Source organism: Chamaea fasciata, unplaced genomic scaffold (assembly GCF_029207755.1).
Source record: "Chamaea fasciata isolate MVZ Bird 193981 ecotype frontalis unplaced genomic scaffold, bChaFas1.0.hap1 SCAF_3, whole genome shotgun sequence".
Lineage (NCBI taxonomy): Eukaryota > Metazoa > Chordata > Aves > Passeriformes > Sylviidae > Chamaea > Chamaea fasciata.
This window is the reverse complement of record NW_027094088.1, coordinates 78687521-78700013: the sequence shown is the minus strand read 5'-3', so window position 1 is coordinate 78700013 and position 12493 is coordinate 78687521. Positions and strand designations below refer to the sequence as shown.

At 40.6% G+C, this 12493-nt stretch overlaps 1 protein-coding gene across 1 annotated transcript in view; it reads left to right on the top strand.

Moving 5' to 3' along the window:
- Positions 1-11930, top strand: part of ZNF292 (zinc finger protein 292) — a 56084-nt gene extending 44154 nt beyond the window's left edge. The window contains exon 8 of the mRNA XM_066179586.1: positions 132-11930. Within this exon, the coding sequence (XP_066035683.1) occupies positions 132-7307 (7176 nt within the window). The 3' untranslated portion in view covers positions 7308-11930. The remainder of the gene's footprint in view (positions 1-131) is intronic.
- The last annotated feature ends 563 nt before the right edge of the window (positions 11931-12493 follow it).

The window sequence follows — 12493 nt, the reverse complement described above, 5'->3', positions numbered from 1 at the left end:
TTGAGGTAAAAAGTGTGACTGTGAACCCCAGGTATATTTTTTTCTGACACTTATGATTGAATAATGACATCTTTTACTTAAAAGTATAGGAAGAGTTAAAGTGACTTACTAAAATTAGTCTTGCTTTCCAGATTGATGGTGCTGGACTTGCAACCTGCATTGAACTGTGTGTGAAAGCATTGCGCTTGGAATCCAGTGAAAATGCAGATGTCAAGATATCTATTTGCAAGACTATCTCCTGCCTACTTCCAGATGATTTGGAGGTGAAACGTGCTTGTCAGCTGAGTGAATTTCTTCTGGAACCCACTGTGGATGCATATTATGCTGTTGAAATGCTATATAATCAGCCTGACCAGAAGTATGATGAAGAGAATCTTCCAATACCAAATTCTTTGCGCTGTGAGCTCCTACTTGTACTGAAAACTCAGTGGCCTTTTGATCCAGAGTTCTGGGACTGGAAAACTCTGAAGCGACAGTGTCTGGCACTTATGGGAGAGGAGGCATCCATCGTGTCATCCATAGATGAACTAAACGATAGTGAAGTATATGAGAAGGTTGAGGATGGCCAAGAAGATAGTAAAGAAACTTCTCTGAATGGGCTTGCTGGCATTGATGAGGCTACCAGCCTTCTTAGGGGTATCAGAGATGAAAAACAGAAAAAGAGAGAAATCAAAAAACTCAGAGAGAGGGGGTTCATATCAGCTAGATTTAGGAACTGGCAAGCTTACATGCAGTATTGTGTGTTATGTGACAAGGAATTCCTAGGTCATAGAATAGTTAGACATGCACAGAAACATTATAAAGATGGAATTTACAGTTGCCCTATTTGTGCCCAAAATTTTAATTCTAAAGAAAACTTTGTTCCCCATGTAACTTTGCATGTGAAAAAATCTAGCAAAGAGAGATTGGCCGCTATGAAACCACTGAGGCGACTGGGAAGACCTCCTAAAATAACAACTGCCAGTGAGAATCAGAAAACTAATTCTGTATCCAAACAGGAGCAGCGACCCATTAAGAAGAACAGTCTCTATTCAACAGACTTCATTGTGTTTAATGATAACGATGGCTCAGATGATGAAAATGATGACAAAGATAAACCTTACATACCAGAGATAGTGCCAGTTCAAAAGCCACCTCCTGTTAATGAATTCACCTGCCCTGTAACACTTTGTAAAAAAGGCTTTAAATATTTTAAAAATCTGATAGCACATGCAAAGGGCCATAAAGATAATGAAGAGGCTAAACGTTTTCTTGAAATGCAGAGCAAAAAAGTGATTTGCCAGTACTGTAGACGACATTTTGTAAGTGTTACTCACCTGAATGATCATTTACAAATGCACTGTGGCAGCAAGCCTTATATCTGCATACAGATGAAATGTAAGGCTGGCTTTAACAGTTATGCAGAGCTGCTGACCCATAGGAGAGAGCATCAAGTCTTCAGAGCTAAGTGTATGTTTCCCAAGTGTGGCAGAGTGTTTTCTGAAGCCTATTTACTCTATGATCACGAAGCACAACACTATAATACCTATACCTGCAGAGTCACAGGCTGTGGGAAGGTGTACCGCTCACAGAACGAATTGGAAAAGCATGTTGAGGATCACAACAAGCAGCCTGAAAAAGAAGAGCAGCCTGAAAACCAAACTAATCAGCCTGATCTTAGCCAGCCTTCTAAAGCTAATGAAAGTACTGATGGAGTTGCAGTTAAAGAGGAAATGACAACTCCTCCAGCTGAAAACCGAAGCAGTTTCATTGAAGGAGAAAACGTCTGGGACCAAATCAAAGCAGAACCAGTAGGGAATGAAAGTGTAAATGCGTCGGTGAGTGTACTGCAGCAAGGCAATTCCTTGCCTAATGCTGGTTCAGAGCAGTCTCCTATGGGTTCAATAAAAACAGAAGAAACAGTTCCAGCAGGCAGCATTAAGCTGTCTATTGTTAACCAGAAGATCCGAGAAAACTTTGTAAAAAGAGGTAAATTGGCTGCTCCTCCCAGTAAAGTAGATACTACTAAACCTGGAGTCCAGCAGTTGTGCCCATCAGTTGACTCTTGTCTTCCAGTTTTCCAAGAGAGAAAGGAGGAAGGCTGTCTCAGTCAGACTCAGAATATTCAAACTGTTTCTGTGACCTCAGACACATTAAAACCAGAAGCCCTTGAATCAAAAAGCTTAGAAAGACAAGTGAGCATTGTAAATCCATTCAGCATGCAGAATCAGACAGGGTACCGAAACGGTGTACCCATTTCCAAACTTGAAATTGAAGACAGTATTAAAGCTGCAGCTAATCTATATAACCTGCCTTTAAAAACTTTAGAAAGTATTACATTGATTCCATCACAGCCTAACATAACTAGTTCTTTAGTTCCAGCTGTGTCACCTGCAGCCCCAGTTCAGAAATTTAATTGTCAGGTTGAGGGGTGTACTCGAACGTACAATTCATCCCAGAGCATTGGCAAGCACATGAAGGCAGCGCACCCTGATGAATATGCTGCTTTTAAAATGGAGCGCAGAAACAAGAAACCGCGAAAATCCAGCAGTCTGCAAAATGTGCCGAACGATGGGAAGATTGTGTATCTTACGCCATCACAAGTGGGCAATCCCAGTGGTGCTGCTTTTACGGCACAGAACAAATCAAATTTGAATCCCAGCTGTTCCAGTCAAGTGCAGCATGTCTCAAGTACTCTTTTCCCACCCCACCTGGAAAATCTGGCGAATCCTATGTTGCCTATAGTGGAAAGTGTCGTAAATCCAAATTTGTCTACTCGTATTAAAAGTGAGCCTGAGAGTGTTTTGTGTTCGCAAATGGAAAATTTGTCTGCTGCGACCTTACCTTCCCAGTTGGATGATCTGGCAAAAACAGTTATGCCTCTGAATATTGATGGTGGTTCTGATCCTTTTCTTCCTTTGCCGGCAGAAAATGGTCCCATGTCTCTCTTTCCTTCATCAGCAGAGAATCCTCCAAATTCAGTCTTCTCACAGTTGGAAAATAACACAAACAGCTTTTCTTTGCAACTAGAAGGAAACGCTAGTTCTACCTTCCCAAAAGAGGAAAGTGTTGATCAAATATTTCCCTCACAACTGAGTAATGAAAATAACTTCAGTGAAACTAGCTCTCAGAATCCAGCTTCAGAAAAGGTGAAAAAAGATCGTGGCAGGGGCTCAAATGGGAAAGAAAGGAAGCCAAAACATAACAAGCGGGCCAAGTGGCCAGCAATAATTAGAGATGGCAAATTCATCTGTAGCAGGTGTTTCAGAGTTTTTACTAATCCTAGATCACTTGGTGGTCATTTATCTAAGAGGTCTTATTGTAAGCCTCTTGAAGGATCAGAAATTTCTCCAGAAGCTCTGCAGGCTAATGGACAATCTTTGCTTGCCAGTATGATTCTTTCTTCAAATTCATTAAACTTACAGCAACCCCAGGAGTCTGCCTTCAATCCAGAGACATGTTTTAAAGATCCATCATTCCTCCAGTTACTTGCAGCTGAAAATCGTTCCACACTGCAGACTATGTTTCCACGGGCGAGTGTGACTAACTTTAATACCAGTGGGAATGAGGAAGGTAATCAGATCATAAAACAAGCCTTGGAAACTGCAGGCATCCCGAGTAGCTTTGATAACACAGAAGTACTTCCACGCGTGGTTACAACAAGTTGTGTCTCTGGTACAACTCAGATAAATGCAGCTGTTCTCCCCAACGCAGCCGCACCCTCTCTGCTGCAGACAGTCTGTAACCCCAGTACCCTGCTGACAGACCAAAACAGGACCCTCAATGCCAAAATTCCTCCACTAAACGAATGCAAAAGTTTGCCTGTTTTTGCGACAGAGGACTTAATGCTAAAGACCATTGAAAATGGCTTGTGTCCTAGCTCATATTCTAACGCTGTTGCAGCAGCACAAAACTTTGCAGGGAACAGTTCACGAGTTTCAGTTATAAGTAGTCCCAAGAATTCAGGATCAAGCAACTTGAATAAGAAGGGAACCAGCTCTTCAAAGAGGAAGAGAAAAACATCTACACCCTTGCTTGTGCCCAATACATCACAGAAATTAGCAGTAAACAATGCAACAGTAATGGGACTTCTAAACAAAAGCACTGAAGGAAACATGCAAATACAGGGAGAAAGTTTTCAGTCCAACTTGCTGGCAAATTGTGGCTCTCAAGCTGTGGTGGAAAACCTTGCACAGAAACTCAGTAATGTTGACAATCAGTTATTCATGGCCAGTATCAAAGAGAATTTCAAAACAAATCTTGAAGGTCATACAGTTCTGCCCCCTGTAACAGTAAAAACTGAAAATGGGGATTCCCAAATGATGTCTGCAAATTCTTGTGTGCAGACAAATTCGGAACAACAGATTTCACAGGACACTGTTATGCAGAACTTTGAAAAAACCCTAGAAATAATTAAAACTGCTATGAATTCACAGATGCTTGAGGTAAAAACTGAAATTCAGGATACTGTTGCTGCTTCAGGACAGAACTTGCTAGTAAATAACACCCAGGCTGCTTCAGAAAGTTCTGCACACAATGTAAAACTACCCACTTCTACACAGTTTGCTGTGCGCACAGGGAATGTTATTGCTGCAAAGGGTAGCTCTGCTCAGTCTGAGATACCTCAAAAGGATGATACTCAAATGTCAGAAATTTTGGAAGGCTTACAAAAACTGAAGCTGGAAGATGATTCTCCCATTCCCATCTCTGAGACTGTTTCTCAGTGTCCTCCAGCAGATAAGCTAGCACCAGCAGTCCCTGTTGTATCAATTGAAAATAAACCCCTCATCCAGCTATCTCCAGAGGCAAGTAACATTCAATTTAGTGATAGAGTTAATAAACCTTTTATATGTCAGAACCCTGGCTGCAATTACAGTGCTATGACAAAAGATGCATTATTTAAACACTATGGCAAGATCCATCAGTACACTGCAGAAATGATACTAGAAATAAAGAAACATCAACTGAAGTATGCCCCATTCAAATGTGTTGTAGCTACCTGTCCAAAAACATTCACAAGAAACTCTAATCTCCGAGCACACTGTCAGCTTGTACACCATTTTACAACAGAGGAGATGGTAAAATTAAAAATTAAGAGGCCTTATGGCAGAAGATCTCAAAATGAAACTGTAAACACAGCCCCACAACCTGTTGAAATAAAAACTGTGCAGACACTAGTAATAGAAAACAAATCTGTAGCTCCATTGGTCAAAGAAACTCAGATAAAGGAAGTTGTAGAGCCTGTAAAAGTATTGGAAAAACTTCTACCAGAAAATAATATTCCTGAAAGACTGGAAAAACCTCCCCTGGTGGTTCCTGTTCCACTGGAGCAGCACAATCCAGCATCTTTTGATAGCATGCAGGAACAAGCCAAAGTACGCAAGGTTAGGAAGCACAGGAAGGAGAAAGAGGAGAGGAATGGTAGGAAGCCCGTAACAAAATCTCTGGAGTTTCCCACTAGATACAGCCCTTACAGACCATACCGATGTGTCCATCAGGGCTGCTTTGCAGCTTTCACAATACAACAAAACCTGATTCTTCATTATCAAGCTGTGCACAAATCAGACCTCCCTGCTTTCTCTGCTGAGGTGGAGGAGGAGAATGAGCAAGGCAAAGAGGAACAGGAGGAGGTGGAAACCAAACCTGCTGTCAGAGAGTTCAGGTGTGAGGTGAGTGACTGCTCTCGCATCTTCCAGGAAGTTACCAGCTTGATACAGCATTATATGAGGCTTCATGACATGACCCCAGAGCAAATTGGAAACATGAAATCAGCCCCAGAGGTGGGAAGGTTTTTTTGTGACCAGTCTCAGTGTAAGTCTTCATTTACAGCATATCTTAACTATGTTGTGCATCTTGAGACGGATCACAGTGTTGAGATAAAGCCAAACAAAGTAGAAGATGATGGCATGTTCAAGTGTGACTGTGAAGGCTGTGACCGTATTTATGCTACTAGGTCTAACCTCTTGAGGCATATTTTTAACAAACATAATGACAGGCATAAAGATCATCTAATAAGACCCAGGAGACTGACACCAGGCCAGGAAAACATTTCAAGCAAAGCAAATCAGGAGAAACCATTGAAATCTAAACAGAGAGGACTCAAAAACAGATCAGGAAAAGAAGGTAACAGGCTGTCAGTGAAAACAAAACGGAAGAAAAACATGAACTTGGAAAACAAAAACTCAAAAGGAATACAGGTCCAGGAAAATAAGGCTTATTCACTGAAACGTGGCAAGTATGTGTATTTAATAAAGGCCAGAAATGAAGCCTTATCGGAATGTACAAGCAGGTTCATAACTCAGTATCCATGTATGATAAAGGGATGTTCATCCGTAGTCACAAGCGAAAGTAACATAATAAGGCATTATAAATGTCACAAACTGTCGAAAGCTTTTACTTCCCAACACAGGAATCTTCTTATTGTATCTAAAAAACACTCTGTCTCCCAAGTAAAGGAAGCCTCTTGTGAGCAAGAGGAAACTGATAAAAAAGTTGATGTGAAAGAGCCTGAACCGAGTTTGATAGCGAGCAATAATGATTCAAGCACAACTACCTTACCACAAAAGGAAACTGAAAAAGATGAGAAGGATGAAGTGGATGAACTGACAGAACTATTCATTACTAAACTAATTAATGAGGATTGTTCAACTGCTGAAAATCAAGCAAAAATCTCTTCCAGCGTAAATAGTGACTTGCAGGAGACCAGCTCCTGCCCCTCAGAGAAGCAAAAATCAAACAACCTGAAAAGAGCAAATAAAGAAAAAAATGTATCTCAGAGTAAGAGAAAGAGAGCTGAGAAAACAGAGGAAGCACTGCCCAGTGGCGTGAGTAGCCTGCACAAGGAGGAAGAGACCGCTGTCGCCATTCAAACAGCCGAAGAGCAACCTGCAGCTTTTGATTGGAGCTCATTCAAGCCAATGGGTTTTGAAGTGTCGTTCCTCAAGTTCCTTGAAGAATCTGCTGTGAAGCAGAAGAAAAACTCTGAAAGAGAATACCATAGCAGCGGAACCAAAAAAGGATCCCATTCAAACTCGCGCAGGGCCAGTGAGAAGGCCCCCGTAGCAAGTGATAACGTCACTTGGTCGTGCTCTGAAACTGAAACTCTTGTACCGTTTGCCAACCCATCACGGCTTCCATGTGGTGATAATGTAAAGATAGTGTTAGACAAGACTCTTAAAGACTGCACTGAGCGTGTGTTGAAGCAGCTTCAGGAAATGAAACCTGTTGTCAGTTTGAGAAAGCTTGAAGGACGTTGGGAGGATAATCCAGAGGTTATAGCTGCAAAAGTAATTGTTTTGGGTACTGAGGAAGGGGAATCAAAATACTGAAAACCTAATGTGTTTAACCATGACCTGTAATAGAATTTATTTTGAATAGGAAGCCATCAAGCATGCTAGTAACTGTGGAGCTCTTTTATTTTGAAGTGATTTAATCTAGCAAAAAACATGACATGAGTCATGTAAATGTCTTATTTGTTTTTATCCCTATGGGACTTGAAGAAAGTAATTGCTTCAGTTTTGTAAATACTTGATCAAGACCTCAACTTTCTATCAGATTGTCCTTTCCATGAACTAAATCTTTGTGAGTTGTCTGTGATTGGTATCTTTCACCAGGTTACTTCTCATGTATAACAGTTTTCTTTATTTGTAGATACATTTTTTTGTATATATTTATTATTGTAAATCATTTGCTGCCACCAGCAGTCTGTAAGTCTAAACTATTAAATGACACATTTATATTCGGGATTTTAATTTGTAACTAAGTGAGCAAGTTTTTAAAACTGTCCTTTAATCATTTTAAATTAAGAACTTTTGGACTAAAGCTAGCTAAGTCTGCCATATCCAGTTTATTTTGCATAAAACATTTATTTACAGAAGAAAAGCTGGATAAGATCACATTTCATAGGTTAAACGTTACTGACACACTCTCATTTTTGTAAATTTTAACATCCAGTATCTACGGATGATATTCATATGTAGTTAACACATAAATATAATAGTTTTCTTATAGCTACATTTTTCATTGCTTTTAATTGGTTACAAAGCATTTATGATTCCATAATAAAAATGGAAATGTGAATAAAAATAGTTTGCTACATTGAAGATTTAAAACAATATTTGGTATTAAAGAATCCGTTGTGAATGTGATAGAAATTTAGTAGTGTGGAGCAGTGTATATATTTGAGGTGGTGATTTGTGAAGTAGCCCAGTATTGCCTTAAATAAAAACACATTTCATTTCTTGTTTTATACATGTGATGATCTTATAAAGGTTATTTTTGTTTCTGTAACTTAGATTGGTGTATAGTTTAATTTTTGTTAAAAAAACAAAACAAAACAAAAAAACTTCAGAAACCGTTTTGTAAATAGTGGGTTTATAAAACAGATGGGTTTATTTTGATAATACCAGTTTGGTATCTATCTATAAAATACACAAGTCCTTATGCCATACCATTAAAAACTAAATAAACAAGGCACTTTCTGAAAGGGAAGTGAGATGGTGATGTTACAGATAAATTCGGTGGTTGTGCTCTGTTGGTGGCATAGGCTCCTTTTGCGCTCCTCTGCCTCTCGCTGACTGTATGTGGCACCACTCACAACCTCTCCTTTCCGCACTGGAATGAGCCTCAGAAGCGGTGCTGCTTGTAGTGCCCGGGATTGGAGCAATTCCTCTGTATGCTGCTAACTGAAATGACAGGTATCCCGTTCGTTGAGTAACCAAAAGTGTGAATGCATTGGTGGGAGCTGTCAGTACCCAGGAATCTTCAGTGTTGGTTTTCATGCGTGGTTATGTTTGACTCGGCCAACTGGATTGTGTGGTACCAAAAACTTTTCTTGGATTATTCTCGTTACTGGATGTGACCTACCTTCAGTAATATAAAACAGTCTTTATCTTGGGTGAAATTGGCTTGATTTTTTTTTCCTATAAACTTGTCTTGCTGTGTAAAGCTTTTGCATTAAATGCTAGATTTGATTGTTTGTAAGCTATTCACCTGGAATCTCTGACAGTTTTCCTGAATATCAGTGCAGAGGGCACCTTCCTACAACCAAATGAAGTGACTTGTTTCGAGAGTGAGGATTATGTGTGAACAGCCACAGCATTTTGCCTCGGGCACAGCCCTTGGTTTGCTACATGGTGCTAAATTGCTTGCCTTCGAAGAAAGTCAGTGCTTCCATTTGAACAGAGCCTGTCGGCTCGTCTCACTTTCCATCCCTCCCAAGTGACCAAACTCTTATTTATGCCACATTAGTAAATCAAAGGTGCGGTCTGAGAATGATAAAACCAAAACAACCCCTTGCATTTTGACTCTTAAGAGTGATCATTATAATCATTACAAGTACATGGTGCCATTTTCTACCTGCCAGAGGCTGCTGGTCCCCCTGGGTGGAGCTGCTGTTGGATACCAGCCACGGTGATTGTAGAGGGAACTTCTGCAGGGGAGAAGAGGGCAGAGATTCTCTGGAGAGGATCCTCAAAGCTCACCTGGATTGCCATGTTTTCAGCCCTACCTAGCCACTTCAGTCACTGTCAACAGACCTCGCAACTGTTAGTCTTTGGAAGAATGCTTGTGTTGTGTAAGTTGAATAGTTTCAACATTCCTGATGATTGATATTGTATCATTTGCAGTTCTTGGACTGAGAATAGCATACAACTATTTAGCTACACAGTGCTATACTAGAATGTTACTTAAGAAAAGGGTAAAAAAATCCAATGTCATAAATATCCAGGAAGTAATTTCTGATTTGGATCTGAATTTCTGAGAATAAAATATCTAATACTGTCTCATCCCAACCAATCCAATTAAAGCAGATGCTGTACCCATATAGTTAATACATTCCGTGGCACACTCCTTTTTAGGTGGTTAGTGACAGCCTGTCCAACAGGTAAGCTAGTATGGAGTCTGGTATTTCCTTTTTAAAAATCAAACAGGAGTATTTTGAACTTGAAATGTGGTATCAAAGGCAGGGTCTGATTTAAAATGTCACAGACTGCTGAGGGCACTCTGGTTTGTAAAGCCACTTACAGAAACTCCCAAGGAAATAAATTTGGTGTTTGCATTTAGATATTTTACCTTAGGTGATACAGAAAACCTCCCCCCCAGCAAACAGAGCATGCCTGTATAGGCAACTTCTCTGGGGTCTGAAGCTGCATCCCTGCCCTTGGGCCTGCTGGGTGGGTTGGGGCCAAGCCAGCTGTACTGGCAGCACTTCAGCCTGTGAGGTGCCCCAAAGATGCTGTTGGCCCCACTGCCCAGTCCTTCTCTGTCTTCTCCCTTTTCTTTTTCCTTCCTCTGTGTCTATGCCTTCCAGAATTGACACCCATTAACTGTGGAGCATTCAAGCAAAGCTGCATTCTTTGAACCCCCTTGTTGCCATCAGGAATGTGCTGACTAAAGCAGCAGGTGCTGCTGATGGAGCAGCAACCAAACTGAGGAGTCTTGTCTGAATGGAGAGCATGGACTGTTTTGTGATCCAAAGACACCTTTAAACTGACAGTCAGCCTCTCTGGTGCTCAACTATGTTTATAAAGAAATCTGCTGTTACCTGAGCCCTAATTGAGTGTAAATAAGGGTAGTGGATTTGTCCCCACGTGTTTCAGGGTGGTCCTTCTCAGCAGGTGGGGGGACTGTGAGTTTTAGAGCATTATGCTGGGACATTTGGTCTATGGATGTTGGATAGTAAGTGAGCAATGCTTGTACAAGTAACTGGAGTCAGTTGTTGGGTCAGGTGAAGGGCAAGTAGTTGGCTAATTGTTGCAGTTAGTTTCTGTGCCAAAGAATTAGATGGTTGGGGCTCCCACCTGTGTGCAGAAGAGAGAGGGGCAGGGACAGGCTACACTGGGGTTTAGGTCCCCGAGTTGGAGAATCTCGTGCTCAGCCCTGCCTGGAGCCTTGCTGTGGAGATGATATGATTAAAGGGGCGGGAAATGGGGCCACTGGTACTGGAGAAGGGAGTAGAGGGAAGAAACTATCAGCAAATAGGGAAATACTTTGTGTCTTTTTCAAACCTCTTCTGTCCCAAGACAAGCTTACTTGGATTTTAAAGAAAATCACAGTCTGTGTAAGACACGGATCTTTTGATGTTTGCAGGGATGTTTTGAAATACGAATGAGGTAAATATTTTTGTATGAATGTGCATGCAGTGATTACGTTTTTTCTCCATTACAGTAGGGGCTCAGATCAGCTTCTTTCAATTGCTTATATCCTTGCAGAACATAGCACTTGAGTTCCGTTTTTTAAAATGCTAGTCTGAGTGACTCAGAAGTTTAGGGACCAAACCAGTAGACTCATTTGAACCAAAAACGTTACAGCAAATGCCTTCAGGGGTACATGGATGAGTGAAAATTGAACTGGAGAACAAAGGCACTTAAAAGCGGAGAAAGGGAAGGAGCCAGTAAAAGACCAAATGGTTGCCAAGAACAAGAGTTGAGAAAGCAGATGAATTTGTTCTCTCAGGTTAAGTGATGCTCATTTCCTTTTCATTAGTAACCCTGTCAAACACTCAAATTTTGCAGCACATGATGTGAAGGCTACTTGGTGATGTGCTGCGAGTGAGTCGGGTTGTGTGGAGTTGGTCCATAATAATTTTGCAGAATATTTCTCATGTAAGGTACTGGCTTTGTCAAAACTGAAGTATCCTCCAAGATTCGAAATGTTGATTTTGGAATTTATTTATTATTTCTTGGCTGTTGGAAGATAGAATTAAAAATAAAACTTTGAATACACATTCCAAAGAATTAGAGTTCTTGTTTGATGGGAAAATTTTTGGTCAAAGTGGTAATCTGTGACCAGCCACAGAGCTTTAGGGGGTGCTCTAAAACCCTTCAAGCTCTGACTTAATATACTTTTTTTATTAGAGAGCAGCTAATGCACTAATTTTATCACAAACCTGTGTTGGCTAAACTGTTTGCTTGTCTTAATTTTCTCTCAAATAAACCTTACTTTAAAAACAATTTTTTTTCATTAATGTGCTTCTAAAAATCTGTCCTCAGTTATTAAAACCCAGTTATTTCAGAAACATTTTCCTTGACAGTGTTGCCCTTGTCATAATTAAATTATGTGTGAGGGATCAGATGGGCCGAGATAATTCTGGGGTTTGTTCTCAGTTACTTAAACTGTGGCACTTGCAGTTTCACAGGGTTCATGGGCAATGGTTTTGCTTCAGGTACTCTCTGGTGGGTTTTGTCCAGGGGCTGCAAAAGACTTTCTAGCTGCATTTCTGCGTATGTGGAGGTTTAACAGAAAATGTACTGAATTGTATAAAGCGCCCTGTCTCTATATAAGCACTGATTCAGCATCAGTCAAGATTTTAAACTAACTGGCCACAAGCTGGCAAGCTGGTATCTGAGGAACTGCTGTTGCTGCTAAATTCAGCAGCAGCAAATGTCTTTCCATATTTTATAAAAGTGGGTTTATTTCAGGAAAAAAAAACAAACAAACAAACAAAAAAACCCAAAAAACCAACCCTACCTTGAAAGTCACCATCAGAAGTTCATAGCTTGTTCATTAGTTGCTA